Source organism: Atractosteus spatula, chromosome 5 (assembly GCF_055471065.1).
Source record: "Atractosteus spatula isolate fAtrSpa1 chromosome 5, fAtrSpa1.hap1, whole genome shotgun sequence".
In the NCBI taxonomy this organism is placed as follows: domain Eukaryota; kingdom Metazoa; phylum Chordata; class Actinopteri; order Semionotiformes; family Lepisosteidae; genus Atractosteus; species Atractosteus spatula.
Window position 1 is genome coordinate 65,595,224 of NC_142710.1, and position 24,795 is coordinate 65,620,018.

A 24,795-nucleotide genomic window follows, 5' to 3' on the forward strand; every position below is an offset into this window, starting at 1 on the left:
GCTGGTTTGCCTAACGGCATCTTAGAAAGAAAATCCTCTAACCCGATCGCAGTACGAGGCGAGCTGCTGTAGCCGTTAAAGAGCAAGGAGCAGGTTAACGTGTCTGAACAAGAGGATGCAGTACCGGGAGTGGCCACCAGAGGGAGCCCCGCGCACACGACGCAACCCCGGACCTGGGACCTCCAGCGCAGCGTGGGATAGCCCGCCGACGTGCACGGTCAGCCGCATTAAGAGTGACCCGCTGTGCGGAGTTCACCGTCTGGGACCGGCCCACCTAATCAGATACGAAAATAGAACGGCTTTAATTACCAGGATTTCAGACAAAGCCGACTGGGTCACAAGGGATTTACGCAACGTTACGAAATGGGGTTAAAGGAAAGGAGGCGACGATCGATTCCTGCGGACCCAAGAAGAGTGAAAACGAAACGCTGGCGTGCGCGAATGATGCACCCTGCACCGCACGCCGCGGACTCGCGCTGTGCTAGAGCCTTCGGGCGGGGGTATGCAAACGAGCTCCGGAAATGCCGTTAGTTACTGGCCAAGCAGTGCGATCGGGATCCGGCTTATCGATCAAGCTGATCAATCGGAGAGCTCCCTGCTTTGCCAGGCGCGGTGTCAAACACACCTCCAGCCCCTCCCGCGTTCTCGGCTTCCCCTTTCGTGACGTCTCCTTCCTGCCTGGCCTTCCCATTGGCTGCGCCGCCGCCACCTTGCCTCGTTTCCCATTGGCCCTCTGCTACACACGGCCCCCCTCACTCGCCCGCCCCCCGCCTTCGCTCATTGGTCCCTTCCGATTCCGCCACCGAGAGGGGGGGCCCATTCCCTCCCCTCCCGCGCGCGCGGGGCGATAACGCCTACTCCATGCCCAAATAAGGGAAAATTCTTGGCGTCGGCTTGGCCGAGCCGGCTCCTGATTGGCGGGTGGGCACGTCGCTCAGCAGCTTCGCCCGGGCCCCTCCTCCTCCTTGCCGCTTCTGCAGCTCCGGCCGAGGAGAGCGAGGGTCTCGCCGGCAGCGGCACAGCGAGGGAGACGCGGAGAGAGCGGAAGACGACTGTAAATATTAATAAAAGGATAATTCGTATTCGAGTAACTGACTCAAGAAGAAGCCGGACACGCCGGGGACTCCTGTCCCGGGAGGAGGAGGGGGGACAAAAGTGAGGTTTTGGTCGGCGGCAGCAGCAGCAGCAGCAGCAGACGCTCAGAGGGACGGACAGCCCGAGCCGCGGCGAAGGGTTTATCTTGACTTTTGGACTGACGCCTTTTTTTTTTTCCTCTCCTCCTTGTGACTTTGCTGTATTTTTTTTTTTTAAAAAGAAAGCCACCCGCTCTTCGGGAGCTCCCGAGTCCCCCCTTTCTCTCCAGAGTCTGTTGTGTCGGTGCGGAGCGCAGAGGCGGGCCGGGCGGGCCGGGCGGCAGCCGGTCAAGGCGGAGCAGGGTGGACGGCGCCCGCAGAGCCCCGGCCGGCCTGCACCTCCCCGCTCTCGGCCCTTCATGGTCCCCGGCGGCCCGGGCAGCGAGGGGGCGCCTCGGGGGAAGGGGAGGTAGACGGGGAGAGCCGCGGAGGACGCTGTCGAGTCCGGGAGGCGGACGCCGACCTCGCAGCCTCGCCCGAAGGAGCTGGCCGCCGCCGCCGCCGCCGGACCGAAGACGCGGGCGGATAGATCGAGAGAGAAATAAAGCCCACAGCCTCACGACAAGCCCGGAGCGGTGAAGCCGGCGGTTCCCCCAACCCCACCACCCCCACAACAACCTGCCCTCCAGCCGGGGCGGTTACGCGCGCGCGCGAGCCGAGCGGGTTTGTTTTTTTTTAAAAAAAAACTTTTCTTCGCCTCGAGCTCACGGGGAAGGGCTCGAGCTGGGGGGCGGCTCTGGGGGTCGCGAGGCCTAAACCTGACCCGGCCACGAGCCAGCCGAGCCAGGGGTTTATAAATACCGCCGGTCCCGGGCTGCGTGTTTCTCCTCCTCCTCCTCCCCGAATAAACCAGCGGGTCTGAGCAGCAGCAGCAGCCGCCGCCGCCGCCGCCACTGGGGGAAGCGCCGGTGTGGAGGATCTGTGCGATTTGGAGCCGTCAGAGAACACGTCCCGCTCGTCTGTGTGCGCCTCTCCCCACGACAGAGTATTCCACTCGTGTGCATCGTGTAATCGGCTCGGCTAGCTGGCCGTACGCGTGCTTGTGTTACGTTAGGTATTATTTCCCAGTCAGGGGGGCAGCGTGGTGATTTATCTTTTTTTTTTCCCTCTCGTATTGCATGCACTTAAGTTTCATCAACAACAGAAAAAAAATATATTTTTCCGACCCCGCCCCCCCCCCCCCTCCATTCCTGCGCTATTTTAAAACGCTTTGTTTTTTTAAATCAAACAAAAGCTGACCCGACCCCCCACCCCCCACCCCCCCTCCAGACCCCCACATACACACTCGCACACCCTCCTGTAAGGGGTGAGTTCACAGGGGAACGCAAATAAACCACCGGCAGCGCCATGAGCATCGAGATCCCGGCCGGCCTGACGGAGCTGCTGCAGGGCTACACCGTGGAGGTGCTGCGCCAGCGGCCGCCGGACCTGGTGGAGTTCGCGGTGCAGTACTTCACCCGCCTGCGGGACGGCCGGGCCGGCAGGGCCGCCGGCAAGGGCGTGCTGTTCGACGGCGAGCCCATGCAGACCGAGTCCAACGGGGACGAGGGCGAGGAAGACGACGACGACGACTCCGACTTCGAGCGTGAGTAGCGCCTCGTCGTGCGGGATCGTGGGCGAGCGGATGAGCTTGTTGGGGTTAATTGAGTATCGGAAGTATCGAGCGCGCTTTGCTGGGTGGGGGGTGCTGGTGGGGTTAACAAGCCCCCGTAGGTGTACGTCAGGTCAGGGGGTGCCAGTCGTGTGTCGCCCCTCCACAGAGCGAAGCCGAGCTGAGGTGCACAGGTCTCTCCCCGCGGTGACACGCACACACGCGTGGCCGGAATTTCGCGCAGTCCCAGCTCAACAGGTCGTGCCCCACCCCCCACTCACACTGGCGTGGACCCAGTACCTGACATCTCCCCCACCCACCCCGCGCGTTGAAACCGTGAGAGCGGTCCACGCGGGTGCGAGACGAGCTCCGAGCATGCCCGCCCCCTGCTGTTGCTGATGAGCCGTGTCAGTGGGCTGGCCCAGTCTCGGCACCGGTCACTGACAGCGGCGCACCTGTGTGAGGGAGAGAGAGAGAGTCTCCCAGTCCTGCGCAGGTGTGATGATGGTGATGCTCCTCTGAGTTTCTTTTACTGGCAGAGAGGGTCTGTGGGGGTCCGGTGACGAAGGTCTGAAGTCATGGAGGAGCTGGGCCACTGTCACTCTGCTCTTTAAACAGGCCTGTCCCTTCAGCCCTGGTCTCAGTGGTCAGTGTGCTGGTCACCCGGTCAGTGTGTGAGGTGTTAACCTCAGCCTGTGTATTGATTTCGGCCCTGGTCTCAGTGGTCAGTGTGCTGGTCTCAGTGGTCAGTGTGCTGGTCACCCGGTCAGTGTGTGAGGGGTGTGAAAGTTAGCCTGTGTATTGATTTCAGCCCTGGTCTCAGTGGTCAGTGTGCTGGTCACCCGGTCAGTGTGTGAGGGGTGTGAAAGTTAGCCTGTATATTGATTTCGGCCCTGGTCTCAGTGGTCAGTGTGTGAGGGGTGTGAAAGTTAGCCTGTGTATGAATCCGTCAGCCTGTCAAGCTCCTCGTCTGGTCTGCTGGTGTGATCGAGCGATGACTTCTGTGTGACTGGAGGGCAGCTCTAGAATGAGGGCTGAAAGCCTGGGAGAGCCTGGGCACAGTCTGTCAGCAGAGTTTCCTTGTGTTGTGTTGGAAGAACAAATGTTTGCCGAAGGGCCTTGGGAGTTTTTTTTTTCAGCAGAGCAAGATCCCTGTGAGCTGTGAGCTGTGAGCTGTGTGCGTGCGTGCGTGCGCGCGCGCGAGAGAGAGAAAGAGAGGTGCTGCAAAACGAACTCTCAAGATGTTTTTGAACTTTGTCGACGCGAGGGAGACGAGTTGCAAAACCAAAATTAGCCCTGGGTGCCACTGAGCTGAATTGAAGCGAATGGTTGGGGGACAACCGATGGGGGTGTTAGCTGCAGAATCCGGAGCTGTGCAGCGGCCTGAGGGACCGTGAGCGGACAGGGCCCACTGCACTCCGGAGACCAGGCTGAGAGAGACAGGGAGGGATCTGGTTCCTGGCGCGTTGGTCTTGCTCATGTGTAGTGTATCTTTACTGTGCTGTATATACCAATACGCTTGCTGCTTGACACTGGTGATATACAGTTCTTGGTTTTATTTTAGGTTTATTTTTAGCTCCGGTCCCAGAGAGAGAGGCTTGAGTCTTGAGTGAGATGGTGAAAAGCAGAGAGCTGGAGCTCGGGGTGGGAGGGGGGCGATTTGGGCAGGAGAGAGGGAAGGCGACGGGCAGAAGTCAGCTTCCTGCGGATTTCTCTTGAAGCTACTCTCCATCACGTGACTGTGTTTTCTTAATTCGTTTCTGCGCAGTGGGTCGTCGATGTCTTAGTCTCTCTTTGTGGCCGGCCATCAGGTGAAATTGATTTTGCGACGTCTGGTTTATCGCTCTGTTTTCATTGTGCGCTGTGTAACGGTGGGTGAGGTGCTGTGCTGGCCACTGCTGCGCCTTGGTAATACTGCGGTCGGCCAGGCCAGCGCAGCACTCCCAGTCACACTGGAAACCCCGCGAGGCGGCAGGAGGAGAGAGCCGCCAGGCTGGCAGGAGAAGTAAAACGCGGCACTCCCCTGCTTTGCTGAGAAAGAGGAAGAGGCTGTTCTGACACAGGTGTGTCACTCTCCGTCTTCCTCTCTCTGCCCCCTGTGTGAAAGCACTGACACCCGCTCTGTTCCCGCTGAACGGCAGACAGGTGGGCGGTGCGTCACGGGAGACTGAAAAAGATCAGGGTCCCCAGCCGCTGTTTCTCCTCTTCCTCAGCCGCAGAGTGAGCCTGGTTGCTCTTCTCTGGGCTCGACATTCAGTCACAGGCGGGCTCTTGTGAGTGGGGGAGAGGCCGAGAGGCAGGGAGGGCAATGGGATGGTGTGACAGTGAGAGAGCAGTCTGTTCCGGTCTGGGGGAATACATCACTGAGATTCTACCCCCGTGGGGCGGAGGGAGGAGGGGTCTTCTACCCCCGTGGGGCGGAGGGAGGAGGGGTCTTCTACCCCTGTGGGGCGGAGAGAGTGAGAGAGGAGGGGTCTTCTACCCCCTGTGGGGCGGAGAGAGCGAGAGTGGAGGGGTCTTCTACCCCCTGTGGGGCGGAGAGTGCGAGAGTGGAGGGGTCTTCTACCCCTGTGGGGCGGAGAGAGCGAGAGTGCCCCTGTGGGGCAGAGGGAGCGAGAGTGAAGATGTATTTTACCCCTGAGGGGCGGAGACAGACAGAGGGAGGGACAGTTATTCTACCGCTCAGGAGAGAGCAGTGTATGGTTGCTATGCAGGTGTGAAGAGGCTTAGCATCAAGTGCTGTTGCTTTTAATTGAAAAGGGTTTCTCTCTCTCCGTCTCTCTCTCTCAGCCTATCCTCTCTAACTAACCCCTTCCTTGCTGGATAAACCATCTTAAAGTGATCGGAGCCAGTCTGTCTTCATCCTCTTTCCTCTGACTTCCTCTTCCCCTCGTTCCCCCTTTCTCTCTCAGTCCACTCACCCCTCCGTTCTGTCCGGTCTCTCCTCTCTCGCTTGGAGACTGCAGTGCAGAAAGAGAGCCCATGGCGCTTACTGTACATGGCATTGATTTAGCTATTTAGGACAAGTGATCAATAGAGATATTCAGAATGCCTCATAAACAGCGTGCGCCTGTCCACGATGCCACTCCTCGCATCTCCATCTCTGTCCGTCGTGCTCCGTCTTGTCTGTCCTGTGATGGCTTTTGTTCCCCTGAAAGTTGTTTTGTTATAGGGACCCGTAGCTCTGCCGTGCCTGAGCTCGTGCCGGTACGTGCAGGGAAAGGAAGTGTGATGGCGTTAGCTCGTCTCTGGCCCTTAATAAAGGGAGAGTGGTTCTGGAGTCCGTCTGATGATTCTGTCACGCTGGCGTGAGTTGTCGGTGAAGCTGTCGAGGACAGCGTTCCCCTTCACAGTGAAGCACAGCTCACAGCGGGCTCTGTCTGACAGCCTCTGGGCAATCTTCGGATTCCTACCCTCTCCTGTTTTTGAGCAACATGTGAGTGTTGGCATCTCTCGAACTCCGATCTCCATGCCCACCCGCCCGCCCGCCCGTGTCCCTCTCCTCCGCCCTCTTTCCAGAGGTAATGGAGAGCCGTTAGCTGTTCAGGCAGTCTGGAAAGAGGGGGGGTGGGGTGGCGGTGATGTTTAGAGCAGCAGGCTCAGTGCTGTGGAGATAGGGAGCAGGGTATGTTTACATATCTCCCTCTCCATGTCCCTCCTCCTCTCCCTGTTCCCTCGCTATCTCTCTCCCTCCCTCTCCACTCTACATTTTGAATTCAAAAATAGATCCATTGGCATGACAGGCCTGTACCAGTTTTCCCCAAAGCATTTATATCCCCGGACCACTGTCAACAGAGAGGGTGCAAAGGCCGGTGCGCTTAGGGTAATAAATTAGTCCTCCTCTGGTTCTCTCTGTGTGTGTGTCTCTCTCTCTCCTGGGTGAGCTCAGGCTCCACCGCAGGGCGCTAGAGAAGCAGCCCAGGTGAACGACAGAGACTAAGCGTTCCCGATCTGAAACTCGGCACAGCTGGGAATCTGGGAGCAGCTGGGAATATTGGGCTTCACCTCTCCCGTTCAGATGGTTTCTAGCTCCTCCTCGCTTCGCTGGCAAGAGAGAGGAGGTTTATTTTGTGTTCAGACCCCCCCTTAATTCCCTTCTTCTGCTCTCGCACGAGGCGCTCCTTGGAGCTGCTGACCTTCGAAGCCGGGAGTTTTGACGTGTGTGTGTATCCCGGGGCCGCTGGGAAGCGTGTTCTGAAGGGCTGTGATTACGCACAGCTCATTCCTGTTCTCAGCCGGCACTTCCTCCTCGTGTGCGGCCTTGTTCCTCTGCCCCAGCGCCAGGCTGGACCCGCCCTGGGAAAGCCAGGCTCCGCTTGGGGAGGGCGAACGAGACGTCCGCAGCCCCGCAAGAGACTCGCTCTCCCGACGTCGCAGGCTCGGGGTTTTTTTGGTAGAAAATTTAGGAAGGATTCGCTGTTTCCGCGCCAAAACGCAAAGCTGGGGGGCACAAGGTGAAACTACAGGGAAGTGCCTTTAAAAGTGCGAGTAGGGGGGCAGTTTGTTTCCAGGGCGCGTGGCTGGGGTCGGCACCTTGCTGCCCAGCCGCGCGGTTGGGGCCGATTCCTGGCTTCCTTCGGGGATCAGCTGGGTGAGATCCGCGGAGAGCTGCATCTGTCCTCTCTGCTGCCCCCGCCGAGCTGTGGGCACTGCCCGGTGGGCACGTGTAGCAGAGCCTGACCTCAATACTGGTTTTACTCACTACTTTGTCCCTGAATGCCTTTTTCTTAATTCCCCCCCCCCCCCCCCCGAGTTGATCTTCCTTTACAAGTGTTTGACGTCAACGGGCTGCGCTTGAAATGAACGCCGACCTCCTGAAGATTTGACTAGCCGGGCGAGAGCGCACTCTGTCTCCAGGAGGCCCCTTTGGATTCTAGTGTGAGGTTGAGAACAGAGCTCCGAGAAAGAACGGAGTCTCATCTGTACCTGTTTCACGTGATAAATGGCATTCAGCAGGCCAAGTGTGTTTCAATCCCACAGGCACGCCGTTTCACTATATAACATTCTTGCACGCGGTGTTCCGAGCGTTTACACAGTTATACATTTGTGCCAGAATTCCCAGAACGAGCCCAGTTGCTGGAGAGGTTTACCATAAATTATGGTGGCTGTCGCCCTACAATCCGCTACACTTTCCACAGTGCTTGGCGTGCTCGAGGAAATTGTGGATAACAGGCACTGTGACGTTGTCACAGCCGAATGGAAGTAGGAGCTGGGCCAGCAGCAGGTTTGGCCCACATGTCATGATGAGGCTGTGTGAGTTTTCGGTACAGTTCAACGGAACAGCACTGGGGGAGCTGCAGCAGGGACGTCGTGGGGCGCCTCACCAGAGGGGGAGCCCTGGTGCTGAGCGAGGGCTCTGCAGTGACCAGAGAGGGAACTGTCCGTGCGGTAGGGAGGCATTTACTTGGGTCTGTGAGGTTTTTTCCGCCTGTCGGGGTGAAATGGGCTGAGACCTGCCTTCTTTTCACACTTTGTGCTCAGCACAGCGTGAGCAGCCGGAGGCTGCAGCAGCCTGTGTCTCTCTCCCGTGTCGATTCCCGGCTCAGCTGTAACTGTGGCCCGCCCTGAACCCAAGCCCTGCTCTGGCTTCTGTGGAAGGGGTGTTAACGCCACATCACACTTAATAGGTAGTCTGCTTATAGCCTTTATGTCCATAATCAAACTGGACTGGACTGTCCTCAAGGCTGGATATTGCTACAGTGAGCTTGTCCTGGCCTGTAGTCACTGTATAGACTGGACTGGACTGTCCTCAGGACTGGATATTGCTACCGTGAGCTCGTGCTGCCTAGCGGTCACTGGATAGACTGGACTGAGCTGTCCTCAGGGCTGGATCTTGCTGTGTATGGCTGCTGCAGTACTGGGCAGTTAAATGACATGACTAACACACGTCTTCTACCCTTCCTGGTCTGGCCCTGTGAAACTGAGTTTGTCACATCACAGGGCTCTTCTCTTTCTGTTTAGAAGCTCAATCCTGTGTCTTCAGAGGCCCGAGGAAATTCAGTCTTTCATGGGGATTAATGACTCGTAATTGTGCCTTCTTAAAATAGCTAGATGGAAACTGTTCCCACTGCCACATGGAACAGGATTTCTGGAGTTTCCTAGCTGTAAGCAGAAGTAGCCCACCATTCCTGTCCTGTCCCAGCGCTGTCAGTGCCAGAGAAAGCTGAGAGTTCGTCGGGTAGGTCAGTTCGTGAGTCAGCGGGAGCAGGAGTCTGTAGCTGTGCACAGCTATGGGAATCACTTACTGAGCTGGCATCTGGGGAATCCCCGTGTAGTGGAGAGAGGGAGAGGAACTGTGTGGGTGTGGGAGAGGGACAGGGGGTGTGGGAGAGAGAGGGACAGTCCGTGAGAGGGGGAGCAGTGTGGGGGAGAGGGACAGAGGGAGCGGTGTGGGAGAGGGACAGAGGGTGTGGGAGAGAGAGGGACAGTCCGTGAGAGGGGGAGCAGTGTGGGGGAGAGAGGGACAGTCCGTGAGAGGGGGAGCAGTGTGGGGGAGAGGGACAGAGGGTCCTCTGCTGCTGTCCCTGGTCCTCCCTCACTCGGGGTCTCTGAGAGCCACGTTCCAGCTGCTTCACTGCCGTGGCCATCTACTGTGTTGCCAAGGCGGCCGTTTGAGACCCAGGCAGAAAAAAAAGCACAAATTACCCCGTCTTTAAAAAGCCCAACAATAGTCTCCCTCCCTCGACGCAGCGTCTGTGAGAGACAGCCAGGCAGGCAGTTCTCAGCCCTGGCTCCTGTGCGGCAGGGAAGGGGTTAACTCTGCACCGCGCTTGGAGAGCGCTGCTTCCTTATATGGGCCTGGGTCAGGGAGAGCCAGAGGCAGGGGGGCTGCCAGGCAGGGGGAGGCAGGGGGAGGCCCGCTGCGCTGCCTGTGTTCGGAGAGGCAGGGGAGCGCGCGGGGCTCTGATCTCGTGGCGGGAAGGGAGCGGATGTGGAGATTGTTGGTGCAGTGTCTCGGCAGAGCACTGCAGCGTGGGGCTCCCAGATCCGCCTGACGCTCTGAACGGCTCTACACCTGGGAGGAGGGAAGAACACGGGCAGTGAAGTTTTTACTTCAACAGCATGTCTGCAAATTTTACTTGCTGCCCAGTCCTGCTCTGTGCTGCACACTGCCAGGGTCAGACTCTTCCTCCTCCTGCCCAGTCCTGCTCTGTGCTGCACACTGCCAGGGTCAGACTCTTCCTCCTCCTGCCCAGTCCTGCTCTGTGCTGCACACTGCCAGGGTCAGACTCTTCCTCCTCCTCCTCCTGCCCAGTCCTGCTCTGTGCTGCACACTGCCAGGGTCAGACTCTTCCTCCTCCTGCCTAGTCCTGCTCTGTGCTGCACACTGCCAGGGTCAGACTCTTCCTCCTCCTGCCTAGTCCTGCTCTGTGCTGCACACTGCCAGGGTCAGACTCTTCCTCCTCCTCCTTCTCCTGCGCAGTCCTGCTCTGTGCTGCACACTGCCAGGGTCAGACTCTTCCTCCTCCTGCGCAGTCCTGCTCTGTGCTCTTCACTTCACATATGCGACTTGTCTACATGTGTCTGTGGACATTTTTCTAAATCTGCTGTCCAGGCTTCTCTGGGATTTTTTGTGCTTGTAAGTAAAGGAATTAAGGGGAGGGGGTGTATTCTGCAGAAGGCCCCTGTTTCAGACAGGTGCTGTGTTTCACTCCCAGCACAGATACTGCTGCCTCCCTCAGGCTGGCCCTCCAATGCTCAGTGAACACCGGCTGCGCAGAGGCTGCAGCCCCTCTCATGTCTTGACTTATCTAATGGCACAGGCAGAGAGCAAAACAGGTAGCTTCCTTTCCTCTTCTGCACACTGCGGAAGTGATAAATTCTCTCTTGTTCCATGGGAATGGCTCTGTGACCCATCCACCTGATAGTAAAGGTAATATATGACTGCACGTGTACTGATAGGCACATACTCACAGGGGCACAGACAGGCTTGCATGCACCTGTTTGACTGTGACAGGCTCTGTGTGTGAATGTTTTCTTTGTGCTCCATCAATACACTTTGCCCCAGAGCCTGCAGCTGCTGAAACCTGGAGTGGATCAGACTGCTCTGCACTGGGGGTGCTGACCGGGCACTTGTGAGGCCTGAGCAGGTCCTGGCAGTGCTCGCCGGTGTGTGTTCCCAACTGCCTAGTTTGTCTCAGATATCAGTACTCCACGGGGCACAGTTTTCACTCCACTGCGCAGTGAGCCAGCTTGTGTTCCTTCACAGTTCATGTCTTAAATGGGTCTTTCTCCTGGGTGCCGAGCGCTTGCTGAGAAATGGGAGCCGCTGGTGTTCTTGGCTTGGTTTTCGGAGCTGGTCTGTTCAGTCAGCGCCCAGCTGTCCTGTTGTCACCAGTGTCAAATGTGTACGTTTCTAGAGCGTGTCGCATCCCACTTTGCCTTGAGATTGATCCAGTGACGTTAGTGGGCCTGATTAATTATTGGCCCTGCTAATTAGCCTGGTTTCCTTGGAGACCGAGGCGGGTGGGGGAGTGGGTGTTAGCAGTCCTGGCTGTTCGAACTGAGCACGCACCAAACTCTTGTCTCTGGCTTTTTGCTTAGTGGGAGATGAGACTCGTTTCTGGATAATTATTGTCTATTGCTCCTAATTTTTTTTCTTTCTGGAGCAAAAATGTGCTCTGGAAGGCACCTGACAAGCTCCCCCTCCACCTCTCCTCCTGAGTCTTTTCTGCTTCGGAAGTTAAATCCTTCTTTGCCCGATCTCACCTGACTCCAGAACTCAGAAGTTAGAGGTGAGACAGGCAGGAGTTTCTTTTCAGCTCAGCTCAGCGCAGCGCTGGTGCTGGGGGTCCTTGGTGTGTTTTATTGCCTCCTGCCTATCAATTCAATTCAAGGTGCTTTATTAGCATGACCGATGGGTACAATCAGTGTTGCCAAAGCAAATGAAAGTAATGATATTTACGTTAAACAAAACAAAAAATAAAAGTAAAATAAAATCTACAGACATATTACAGACATTTACAACAAAGACATATAAAATACTGATATATATACTATAGGCGGCTGGAGCATTATTGGGAGACAGACTCACTGTTCCTCAGGCTGTGACAGGAGATCACATACTGGGCTGCCAGTTCCACTGAGTTCCCTCCTCCCTCTCCCAGTAGGATTGGGACCTATCTCTCACTCCAACTCATGGAAGAGCCTTGCCTGTTGGCCTTGAGAGGAGGGACACGAGGCAGGGAGGGGGGTGGGCGATCTCCCCCACCCCCCTCCCGCCCAAGGCTGAACTCAGACAGTCCCGCACAGCCAGAGTAGTTTCAGCTCCTCGCCTTGCCCATGTGAGCACCAGTAAGCGGCTGCCAGCAGCCCCCGCGCTGGAGCGCAGGGAGGGAGCAACAGCTGACGTATTAACGGCAGCGCTGGGATCAGAAGGAGTGGCACCAGCAGCGGCCGCGATCTCCGCGCGCCCGTGGTGTCGGCACAGCAGTGGTCCGGTAGCTGCTCCAGCCGGGGCCGTGGGCGTGTGAACAGGGCGAGAGTGTGTGTGTGTGGAGGCTGAGGCGGTCTGGATGGCAGGCTCATGGTGCGGGATCTCTTTAATTAAGCCCACTCGGAGGGAGGGGATCAGTCCACTGCAGTGCCGCGGGGGGAGGGGGAGAGGGAGAGGGACACCGTGCGGCTGTCTCTTGCGCCCTGGTTCGCGATGAGAGCCGGCGAGCGAGGCTGAGCCCTGGGCGCCTCCCGCGGGCTGCGTCGGGGCAGGACCTCCGTGCCCTCTCCTCCCCCCCCCCCCGACACACACGCCCCGCTCTTGGCTCTGCAGCAGGCCACGCGGCGTGCATCGGCGCGCGCACTTCGGACAGGTCACGGGCGCGGTGCCACGTTCCTGGTCTAGTAGCTGGCGGGTTTTCTGGGGGGGGGGGAGTAAGGAGCCCGGCTGGAACCCCCCGAGTCCAGCAGCTGCTGTTGGCTGCTGTACGGAGGGGCCTGCGGCTGGGGGAGCCCCGAAATGGCAGCGTGCTGCCTCCACGTCTACCTGCCTCTCCTCCTCCCCTCTCCGTCTGATCCTGGGGGGGGGCAGGGGGGCTCCGTCATTAAGCTCCTAATCAGCCCTCTCGTTGAAGAGTCTGACGAGGGGGTTGGCAAGACAACGGCAGGATGAGGGGGGTTTCCTCGCATTCTGTCGCCGTGGCAACTGCGAAGCGCTCGCACATACCGATGACAGACGTGCCTGCGCATGCACACACACACGCGCGCGCGCACACACACATGCGGACATGGATGTGCTCGGGCACAGACTGCTGCAGGGGAGGGAGCGTGGTGAGGTGGGGACGGACGTCGTGCTTGTGGACAGGTGCGGAAACGCTGCGCACCGAGGCTGATGGGTGATTCGGACAGGCTGCCACCAGCTCTCGCATCGCACTTGGGTCGCTCCCGATCCCACAACAGCCGCCTGCTGTGGCTCTGTCAGTGCTTCTGAGGGGTTTGAGTGCCTCGGTCGGGTCCCCTGGAAGTCCAGTTTTCAGACTAGAAAAAGGTTGAGTTCCTTTCCCCCTGGTGGAGCAGGGCTTTCCTTTCCCCACTCTCTCCTCTGCGGACTCATCCCTGCAGTGGCCGGAGGTGGGTTCCTGACGGTCTTCTCTGGGTCAGCTCTGCCTGGGAGGTTGCCTTGTCCTTCTCTCTCTTTTTTTTCTAAAAATCTTTTTCGTTTTTAAATTTCTCCAAAGACGGAGTGAGAGAGGTGAAGACAGGGCAGGATGCTGTAACCCCAGGGGCTCCTAACAAAAGCTCCAGCACTTAGTTGGCCGCACAGGGGAACACACACCTGCTCCTGTCAGGATCTGGGAGGACAAGGAATATCACTCTGTAGAATAGTGCACTGAGAAACAGTATCCTGACGGGAGAACTGGACCACATCTGGCCACAAGGAGCACACTGTGTATAAAAAGGTGTCTTCAGTGCCCTTTTGACAAAGCACGCGGGCCAGTAACACCCTGTGCTGTCACACCCTGTCTGAATCTAGCCCCTTGTGCAAGTGTGTTGTGATTCAGCCCTGGACTGGGTGCAGAAAGCAGCCTTTGTTCCTGGGGACCCCGCTGGGCAGGCTCTGAGCTCCACCCTGCCTCCCCACACCCTGGATGAAATCCCATGTCCTGACCGAGTGCTTTATCGCAAAGAGCAGTTGTGAAAAGCAGCTTTCGGAGCCGGGCCCGGGCTCTGCTGTAGAACCGTCGCCGCTCTCCTGTTCGCGTCAGGAGCGGCACAGACTGTGCAGAAGCAGTCTCTGTATGGGCCCCTTTATGTAACAGCTAGTATAGACCCAGGCGCGGCAGACGGAAGCTGCAGAGCTTCTCCCGGTTTCTCTCTGCCTGTCATTTGCTTGATCTCCCGTTCCCAGCGCCCGAACAGGCCGTCCGTCGTGCACAGCGCTGTAACCTCAGCACCCCCGCTCTCCGTGCGTCGATCCTGCTGGGACAGTCTGTGCTGTCCGGCTGTCTTCTCTGCCAGCGGCAGAGAAGACCTCAAACCTCCTAATAGGCTGTAGAGCCTCGCAGCTCCAGTGGGCATCAGGGTGACGGGACAGTGTTGCAGATGAAACCCGAACTCCTGCCGGCGGGCAAAACCTGCGCTGGGGCTGTTCAGAGCGCGGGGGGCACGCCGGGCGCCGCGGCCTCTCCTTACAGCGCTGCCTCCCGGCGCGCGGCTGTTGGCGGAGACACGGGTGCGTCTTCCCAGGCGATCACGTTTCACCCCCTCTAGTGTGCGGGCCTGGTGGGAGCGAGTGCCTGCGCCCCGCAGCGTCGCGGCTGACACCCGACACCCGCCCGTTGATTTCTCGAGGCAGGAGTGTTCGCGTCTCTCTCGTGACCGCGTGAAGAGTTCGCGGATGTGGCGGCGCTGGAGCCGGATCTCGAGGAGCCGGCGGCCCGCAGGGGAACCCGGGCGCGAGAGGGGAGAGTGGGCGGGGCAGCAGGGAGGGCGCCAGCTCTCCGGTCCTGTCCTGACACTGCCCCCTCCCCTAGCCCTGTCCGTGTGCTCCACTGTGATGCGCTTGCACTCTCCACACTGTTACAGCGGTCTGCAGTTCACCATAGACCCCAGAGCTACGGTACAGCGTATTGTGGCTTAATATATTTCAGTCATCTCCAGTTTATCACGCTATCGCAATATACCCTATAGATAATTATAACCCATTACAGTTTTTTGTAGAGCGGTAATTATAATTTATTACAATAGAGTGCTCCACTTCACTCTTAGTGTGCTAGATTCCTGTGTGCTGTGAAATGGTGCACTGTAGTTAAGTATGGTGCTTTCTGGTTTAGTGCGACATACAGCACTAACGTAACCTGCAATTCAGTATACAAATGGACACCACAGAGTACTATGGTCTATCTCTGCCTTAGTCCCCCTCTTTCTCTCTGTCATTTTGTCATTGATGAATAAACAGCAATTGCCTGTTGGCTCCCTTTGCTAAATGTCTGTGAAGAATTTCTGGGCCTAGAGCCATTCCTTTTCACCCTTTCCTCATTCTCCTCTCTCTCTCCCCCCCTGCCTCCTCCACTGCCAGTGTCCATCTCTCTCCTCATTCTCCTCTCTCTCTCCCCCCCTGCCTCCTCCACTGCCAGTGTCCATCTCTCTCCTCGTTCTCCTCTCTCTCTCTCCCCCTGCCTCCTCCACTGCCAGTGTCCATCTCTCTCCTCGTTCTCCTCTCTCTCTCCCCCTGCCTCCTCCACTCCCAGTGTCCATCTCTCTCCTCGTTCTCCTCTCTCTCTCTCCCTGCCTCCTCCACTGCCAGTGTCCATCTCTCTCCTCGTTCTCCTCTCTCTCTCCCCCTGCCTCCTCCACTCCCAGTGTCCATCTCTCTCCTCGTTCTCCTCTCTCTCTCTCCCCCTGCCTCCTCCACTGCCAGTGTCCATCTCTCTCCTCGTTCTCCTCTCTCTCTCCCCCTGCCTCCTCCACTCCCAGTGTCCATCTCTCTCCTCGTTCTCCTCTCTCTCTCCCCCTGCCTCCTCCACTGCCAGTGTCCATCTCTCTCCTCGTTCTCCTCTCTCTCTCCCCCCCCTGCCTCCTCCACTCCCAGTGTCCATCTCTCTGCTTGTTCTCCTATCCTTCCGCTCTCTCTCTGTCCACCTCCTTACTCACTCTCTCTCCTCCTCTCCCAGTGTCCACCTCTCTCATTCTCTTTCTCCCTCTCCTTCCTCCTCTTTCTTCATGAAAATCAGCCTGCGGGGGGCTGGTCTCCCCCCCCGCACGCACTCTCTGTCACAGCCTGTCTAATTGCTGCTGAGAGGATTGCAGGTACAAAGGAGAAAAGCGATATGAAAATGAATGAAGTCAGTTCTGCGGCTGATGGTTTTTCTCGGTCTGCAACTCCTTTTTTGTTTGAAGAACGCGGAGGTGAAAGGTTGATTTACAGACGCCGCCTGCCTCTGACGCAAGTTTGAAACGCTGACAATAAGCAGGCTTGCCTAGGAGATCTGTTTTATTAGCACGTCTCTAGATGTCGCAGCGCTAGCACAGCTGTGGGTTACGGCTCTCTGTCGGGGTTTCGTGGGGATTTTGCCTCCCTGCCTGTGAGACGCATCAGACGTGCGCCGTACCGCGGCTTGGTGCGTTGTCCAGCCTTGTCTGCAGGCTGCTGTCCGTACAGTCCAGCGCCGGTGCAGGAAAGCAGAACAAGCAGCCGCGTTTGAGGTTCCCTGGGCTTTGCACTGATTTGTATTTGTTTGGCCTATAAAACCCGACACAACCCCCTGCTGAGCAGCCGGAGTAACTGGTTTCTCTGCATTCCACCGTGCTGTGTGGACAGGCCTTGCAGACAGCTAATTCGGCTTGTTCCCACTCCTGTGGCCCAGTTCACCGCGATCGGATCGGTACAGAACCATGAGAAGAACATACTGGCTCCTCCATAGCTTCACATCGGCGCCCCCGTTATGAGGCCAGTTGCAGTTTGAACGTGCTGTTGTGTCCTCCCAGTTTCTGTTAAGTGACGGGTCTTTCTCTCTCCCTCCTCTCCAGCTCCTCCCATCAGCCGATTCAACAGGAGAGTGTCAGGTAAGAGACCTGGGGCGGGAGGGAACTCTTCTCCGTGTTGCCCTCTGCTGGATGTCGGGACCACAGTCCTTCCCTGACATGACCAGGGTCCAGCCCCCGGCTACACCGGGTCACCAGCATGGCTGACCTGCTGAAGGGAGGAGGGAGAGAGGCAGTATCGCTGTTGTGCCCCAGCGATGAGCTCCTAGCTGTTCTGTCACAGGCCTTTGGGACAACCAGCTCTTTAATTGAATTGTCATATTAATTATCAATTTCTCATATGCTTGTTGAGCTGGCTGTGCCAGAACCTCCCGGATCATCTGCTGTTCCTTCCTCCAGGCTTAAGAGAGGATTTTTTTTTAAATAAAATGATACAATAATAAAACAGGCACACAAGAGGGCTCTTTCTTTCACTCCCATTCTCAGTTTGTTGTTTGCAGTCTCTTCCTCAGTGCCTGCTTGTGAAGTGTGTGGGTTTTTTTCTGTGTTAGTTTCTCTCTCTCTCTCTCTCTGTGGCCATCTGTCAGCTCAGTCTGTCTCTGAATTTCTTGAGTCTCTAAACAAAATTCTGTGCCGGGCTGGGGTTACCCGGAGGCCAAAGGGTACAACAAGGGGTCACAGGGTCACAGGAGTAGAGTCCTAGGGGCAACCCATTACTGATGGTCTTCCCCCTTGTGTGTAACAGTGGTCGTCTCCCCCCCCCCCCCCCCCCCAGTCTGTGCAGAGGCCTTTAACCCTGATGAGGAGGAGGAGGACAGCGAGCCCCGGGTCGTTCACCCCAAAACAGACGAGCAGCGCAGCCGGTTGCAGGAGGCCTGCCGGGACATCCTGCTGTTCAAGACCCTCGACCAGGTACCAGTCCAGTCCAGATCGGTCTCGCTCTGTAACAGCACAGTCTTCTTGAGCACACTGACCGGGTACCAGTCCAGATCGGTCTCGCTCTGTAACAGCACAGTCTTCTTGAGCACACTGACCGGGTACCAGTCCAGATCGGTCTCGCTCTGTAACAGCACAGTCTTCTTGAGCACACTGACCGGGTACCAGTTCAGATCTGATTATAGAGCTGGAAGCTGTCATAATAATAATTGCTTACACTTATATAGAGCTTTTCTGGACACTCCACACTCAAAGCGCTTTACAGGGAATAGGGACTCCCCTCCACCTCCACTAGTGTGCAGCCCCACCTGGATGCTCCTGTACTGTGTTAAGGATTGTGTTAGCTTTTCCTGGCAAATATTTGCATCTTCCCGTAAAGCTGAAAAAAGTTTTAGAACAGAATACAGAACCGCTCTTCATGACCACCCTTTTAATGCACACGGATACTGCATAACACGAAAGGGCCGCGTGTGTGCGCGTGCGCGTGCGCGTGTCGTAGCTGGAGATGGTGCCTCTGCTGTTGCCATGGAGACCCCTCCATGAGACCATGTGTGGGCAGAGGGAGGGAGGGAGAGAGGAGGAGGAGGAGGAGGAGGAGGAATGGAGAAGGACAGAGAGGGAAACCGGGGCTCGTGTAGTTTGTAATGCTGCCGAAAATCCAAGAGCAGACATGTGTCCGCAAAACGGGGCGGGAGGGACTTTGGAGACGGGCAGGCTGGGAGCCCCGCAGGGCCTGGGCCCGTACACAGGGCTGCAGCAGAGAGGCCCACCCTGGGGGGAGGGGGGAGAGACACCCCTTTTAGCGCCCTGCTTCAGGGCCAGCAGGGGGAGCCAGCAGCGGGGATCACGGTGCGAGCAGGTGCCATTGCAGCCAGGGACACGAGGCTGTGCTCCCTCCCGGCCCTCTTGCACCGGGAGGTTGTGCGTCAGGTGCATGCGTCCTTCTCCAGACCCCCCTCTGCCCTCCTCTATGAGCCCCCAGTTTCACAAACTTCCCCCCCCCGCCTCTCTCCTCGCCCGCGCTCCCTGATTCCTGGCGAGCTCTCTCCCTCCTCCCCGGTGGTTAACACTCCCCCCCCCCACAGGAGCAGATGTCCCAGGTCCTGGACGCCATGTTCGAGCGCCGGGTCCAGCCCCAGGAGCACGTCATCGACCAGGGCGACGACGGCGACAACTTCTACGTCATCGAGAGGTCAGTCCGCCGCGGCTGCCGGGCGTGTGCGTCCTGCCCCTCTGTGTGCCCGATCCAGCGGGAATCTCCTCTCCTCCGGCCCTGTGTTTACCTGGAGTGTGTGCTGCTCTATCGGTTTTATTGCGGACATTCCTGCAGCTCCACAGCAACACTGCCTTACAAGGACAGGCACTGGGGGAGGGGGATCTCTCTTTCTGAGGGCAGTGGTTATTCTGCTCGTTCTCCCCCCTTTCTCTCATCTGCAGGGGCAGAATCTCTCGCTCTCTTCCCCCCTCCCTCTTCAGCAGGGGCAGAATCTCTCGCTCTCTTCCCCCCTCCCTCTTCAGCAGGGGCAGAATCTCTCGCTCTCTCTTCCCCCCTCCCTCTTCAGCAGGGGCAGAATCTCTCGCTCTCTTGCTCTTTCCCCCCTCCCTCTTCAGCAGGGGCAGAATCTCTCGCTCTCTTCCCCCCTCCCTCTTCAGCAGGGGCAGAATCTCTCTCTCTTTCTCCCCCAGGGGCGTGTACGACATCCTGGTGCTGAAGGATGGTGTGAACATCTGTGTGGGGAAGTACGACAACAAGGGCAGCTTCGGGGAGCTGGCGCTGATGTACAACACCCCTCGCGCCGCCACCATCGTTGCCACCAGCGAGGGGGCGCTGTGGGGCCTGGTGAGACACTCCCGTCTTCGCCTCGTTTAACTCAAGGGCCCGTCACCGGGGCTGGGGGCCAAACTGTGGCATAGCTGCAGGATAATCAAACTCCTCATCCTGACTGTGAAGCTGCCGTGAGGAGCCCCATTCAGGGTCTGGCTCTGTCACTCGGTGTGAGTTACTGACCCTCCTGCGGCTCTGTCCTTCGAGAGAGGCGTCAGACCGAGACCCAGTTGTCAGGGACTCCTGAGCGCCAGGTTGCGAGTCAGTTCAGCCCCCGCAGGCTGCTTTGGATGACAGTATCTGCCGAGTGTGAGTAGTCAACTAGACCAGGTGTCCCATCAATTCTGATCAATTCCAGGTGCTTTATTGGCACGACCGATAAGTTAAATCAGTGTTGCCAAAGCAAAACAAATACGATTAACGTAAAACAAAAATCTACAGACATTTACAATAAAGACACAATCATAAGATATTTACATCTAAACAGATGGAGTATTATAGGGAGACGGGCTCACTGCTCCTCAGGCTGGGACAGGAGATCACATACTGGGCTGCCAGTTCCAGTAGGATGGGAAGCTGTTCTGATTCTGGCAGGCATGGGAACTCTGGGATTAGATTTGTAAATTTTGGGAAGAATGTTTCTCTATCTCCATCTCTGGCTGCCTGAGCCCTTAGTGCTGAGGTAGTGAGGGAATGCAGGACTGTCACACAGCTGTGTGACACTGACACCTAGTGGACTTCTGGCTGTAGTACAGTGTAGTGTAGTGCTGTAGTTTCTCCATTACAGTCTAGTCACTTTTAGAGCTTTAGAAAGAGCCCTTATTTATTTTGAGGTTCCTGCATCACATTTTGTTTGTTTTTATTTAGAGAAAGATGGAACCAAATTAGATACAAGTGACATGTTTTGCACAGACCACATTTGCACAGTACAATATTGTGCATAAATATTGTATGTAGACGTGGGCTAATACTTATCAGTTTTCTCTCTATGTCTTGCAAATATTTTTGCAGGTTTCTTAAACTGTGTACACTCAAAACAAGGGGGATGTGTAATCTTCTGCGAGTGTAGGGAGGGAGAAAAGCACATTACATTACACTGCAAGAGAAACAAGAACAACAGAAGAAACACATGCTTTCAAGTTTCTCAATTCGTTTGTTCTGAACCTCGGCGTGTGTTCCGGGCGCCTGTCTTCCAGGACCGGGTGACGTTCCGGAGGCTCGTCCTGAAGAACAACGCCAAGAAGAGGAAGATGTACGAGATCTTCATCGAGTCCGTGCCGCTGCTCAAGTCGCTGGAGGTGAGGCCTGGGCGTGGCTCTGGGGGGAGGGGGAGGGGGGTTTTGGGGTGAGTGATTTCCTCCCCCCACCTGTGGGGCTGGGGACCCCTTTCCGCTGCCCTGACGCTGCCCTGTTCCCGCTAACCCCCCAGCTGTCGGAGCGGATGAAGATGGTGGACGTGCTCGGTGTGAAGATGTACCAGGACGGGGAGCGCATCATCGCACAGGTAGGGCTGTCCTGTCCGCTCCCCTCGCCGCGCCACGGCCCAGCCCCCCCAACCCCCGCTGACGCTCTTGCTGTCTCCCTCTCCGCCAGGGGGACAAGGCGGACTGCTTCTACATCGTGGAGTCCGGCGACGTGAAGATCATGATGAAGAGCAAGGTGAGTCAGGGAGCCGTGGCGTCGCTCGCCGGCGGGCAGCTCCTCCCGTTCCGCTGACCTCCCCCCCCACCTCCTCTCCCCCAGACAAAGGCGGATCAGCAGGACAACGCCGAGGTGGAGATCGCGCGCTGCACCAGGGGGCAGTATTTTGGGGAGCTGGCTCTGGTCACCAACAAGCCAAGAGCCGCCTCTGCGTACGCCGTCGGGGACGTCAAGTGCCTGGGTAAGACGCGGCATTGCCCTCGCGCCCTCTCCTTCGTTCTCTTGCCCCCCCCCTCATGGCTCCCTCTCTGCATCTCGCTGTCCCCAGTGATGGACGTGCAGGCGTTCGAGCGGCTGCTGGGCTCGTGCAAGGAGATCATGAAGAGGAACATCGCCCACTACGAGGAGCAGCTGGTGGCTCTGTTCGGCTCCAGCATGGACCTGCGGGACTGAGAGACCACACCCCGTGCCTTACTGTCACACCCCGACGCTCCCTGACACTCCTGCCCCGACGCACCCGCGCCCCGACACTCCCACCCACCCCGACGCACCGACGCTCTCACGCACACTTCACATTGACTTCCAAACGCAGGCAGCCTCCTCTGCCCTGCCGTGCTCCCACAGAGATGCACGCGCAGACACGGCTGGACAGGGGCACGCAGACGGACAGACTCCGGGGGAGAGCCGGGCCCTGGCGGCGGAGACAGAGCCTCCTGGCTCTTACACTGCCTCTCCCTCTTTCACACACCGTACCTCCCACCCCTCTCCTGCTCCCTGCTGCCCCTCTCGGCTGTATCGCGCTCTCCCTCTCCCTCTCCCCTTCTCTCCTTCCCACACTCCGTACGTTCAGGCTTGGGAGGGTTACAGAGAGAGACGGAGAGGACCCCTCCTCACTGAACCTCCTGGGTAATTCAGGGTTCCAGCAATGAGCACAGCACGAAGACAGTGACCCTGATCCCCCACCCCCTGTGCACTGAAAGGGTCAGAGAGACTCCAGGGTCTTGCCCGCACTCCGCTGTGCTGGTGGTTGCAGAGGCACACGGGGGTCTGTGTCGTGCTGCGCTGTGCCAGCGGGGGCTGAGGCGGTCTGTAGGAGAGGCCTGCGCAGGGCAGCCGCGTGGCCAGCCCGCCCGTTCTGAGGGCCACGCCACGCACAGCTCTGGGGCTGCGGTTCTTGCCACACAGCGGTCGTTCCGAGCTCCCCGGACCCCTGTGCATGGGGTACGCACACCGGTTGCTGCTGTGCTAAACCGAGCTGCTCAGCCGGCGGGTGGGGGTGACGCCTGACCAAGCACAAGACCCATACACACACACACGCACGCACGCACGCACGCACGCACGCACGCACGCACGCACGCAGGCAGGCAGGCAGGCAGGCGTGGGGGTTCCCGCCGGCTTCAGCAGGGAACGGAGGCGTTCGATCTCGCGGGACCCCCGTGTGGCCCAGCGTTTCCCTGCAGGCGGCGCTCGGTGTGGCTGCTGTGTCGGCTGCTCTGGCGGAGGCCGCCCCTGGGCCGGACAGCAGGGGGCGCAGCTGTGTGTGACGGGCGGGGGGATTGGGGGGAGAGGGATCACAGCGAAGTGCCTTGGCACCGCGGGGTCCTGCGGTGGGGGGGGGGGGCTCCCCGAGTCGCTGACGGAACAGACACCGAACTACAGCCAAGGAGACCGACGAGACGGGACACTCCGCTCTGAAGAAACGAGTATATATCTATAACATCCCCTGAGAAAAAGCAAAAAAAAAGTTTTAGAAAATGCATTTTTGAAGAAAAACGTGGAGAAAAAATCTTTGATAAAAAAGTGTTTCCTCTTTGGGGTTGAATCCTGCCAATGATTGCTAACCTGCTGTTCTTGATTCAGTTTGTGCTGGTGATTCTACAGAATAATTTGTGTTCTGGGTTTGATTAATATATACTTTCCACCTGTATTATTATTAATAGTATATTATTACAATTTTGTTGTTTTTTTTTGACTGATACTAAAAGGCAAAAGCAAGTCCAGCTTATTTCTCTTAGATTCTCTGAAGAACGAGTTGCTCTGGAAAACTGTTCAAAATAAAAAAAACAACATTTTGTTAAAAGTGTTTGTTGTTGGTTGGGGAGGGATGGCCGAACGCGTCTGTGTCCAAAGAAAGATGGTATTTCTACTTTGAACCAGCAGGAGAGTGTTCTCTGTCTGCATCTGCGGGCTGTGGGAGCTCAGAGTGACCTCTGTGCACAAGGCAGTGGGCTCTGTCTGTCTGTACACCGCAGTGGTACTGCTCGCGTCGGCCCCCTGCCTTGCAAGTCAAACCCGGCTCGGGACTCGTGCTTTCTTCCCACCACCTTCTGAACAAGCAAGAGTAATCTGGGATGTTTTGCGATGCGTTACTAGAAGTAGCCACAAGGTGGCAGCCTTCTGTTGGGCTAGCTTTGCTCGGCTGGAATGCGGCACATGAACGTGCTCGTTTCAGCGTGGGGTAATTCCGTGGATGTTTTCTGAATCCGAATAACGTTGGGTGATTCATTCACTCAGGCTTCAGGCTTGGGGCAGTTCCTGTACATGGGCACTGGGGGAAACTCCGAGCTTGCTTTGCTCCTCGAAGTTGCTCGCTTGCAACTTTGTGTGCAGTAGGGGGCTGTGAGGTTGCGCCCCGGTGTGCTAATTGCAGCTCCCGAGGTCTCCCAGACGCTGAAGAGCACTGCCTGTGGGACTTCTGGAATTCAGCTGATTCATGCTGGATCATCACTTCTCGGATCTCCACGCACGGCTAATTTTGTGTTGGAGCGAGTCTGAGCACTTGCAGCTCACAAGCTATCTGTGAGTCAGGGCTGGACAGCTATAAATAACTCTACAGCGCATTGTGACACCTTGCCCTCGTGCCGTAGTCCGCTCACAGCCGTGCAGAGCTCGCCCGCAACTGGGGCACGCCAGCACCTGATACACCCCTTCTGCTCAGGTATGTAAACATTGCAGAATAACCCCATCTCCAAACCCCATCTCCTGACAGCAGCCAGGACAGATTTCTGTGCTTCAGTTAAGTCTTTCTGTATCGCTCCTTGGAATTACTGGGTTTAGCTGGAAACCAGTCCTGGCCATGTCCTTCTAGGTGCTGTAAAGAGGTGCAGATGAGGTTCACAGACCTGGTTCTGATTCCTGCCCTGGTCCACATTCTGTTTCCTGGCCCGAGCTGTGTCCTGTGCGCCGGCGACAGGCCCCAACATCCTGTGGCCGTCGGCCAGATAAGCAACTTTCTGAGGACAGGCATGAGCAAAGCCCAACAATCTCACTGTCTTTAAAATATTTTGGATGATACAGGTTGCTCCATTACTCAAAGAGCTTTGCTCAACTTGAGAGCAGAACCAGGTCAAGAAAGCTGTGATTCCTGGCCTGTGAAAGGAAGTGAATCTCTTTGGGTTTTAAAAGTAAGAGATTATGATGTGAGAATCACATGATCTACAAGTATTCAGAGTCCTAGGAGGGGCTGACAAAATCAACCTAGCATAGCAGGAGACACTCAGGACTGGGAACAGGAGAGCAGCCTGTCAGTGGGAGATTAAGAGGAGACACTCTCAGGACTGGGAACGGGAGAGCAGCCTGTCAGTGGGAGATTAAGAGGAGACACTCTCAGGACTGGGAACGGGAGAGCAGCCTGTCTGTGGGAGATTAAGAGGAGACACTCTCAGGACTGGGAACGGGAGAGCAGCCTGTCAGTGGGAGATTAAGAGGAGACACTCTCAGGACTGGGAACGGGAGAGCAGCCTGTCAGT

The 24,795-nt window shown here is 57.1% G+C and overlaps 1 protein-coding gene across 1 annotated transcript; it reads left to right on the forward strand.

Annotated features, from left to right (window-relative positions):
• Positions 1 to 966: 966 nt before the first annotated feature.
• Positions 967 to 23,126, forward strand: prkar2aa (protein kinase, cAMP-dependent, regulatory, type II, alpha A). Its single transcript, XM_088917590.1, has 10 exons — positions 967 to 2,718; positions 16,690 to 16,725; positions 17,420 to 17,556; positions 18,666 to 18,772; positions 19,267 to 19,420; positions 20,602 to 20,703; positions 20,835 to 20,909; positions 20,999 to 21,064; positions 21,149 to 21,287; positions 21,375 to 23,126. The coding sequence occupies exons 1-10, from the start codon at positions 2,481 to 2,483 to the stop codon at positions 21,497 to 21,499; spliced, it is 1,179 nt and encodes a 392-aa protein (XP_088773716.1). The 5' UTR covers positions 967 to 2,480; the 3' UTR covers positions 21,500 to 23,126.
• Positions 23,127 to 24,795: the final 1,669 nt, after the last annotated feature.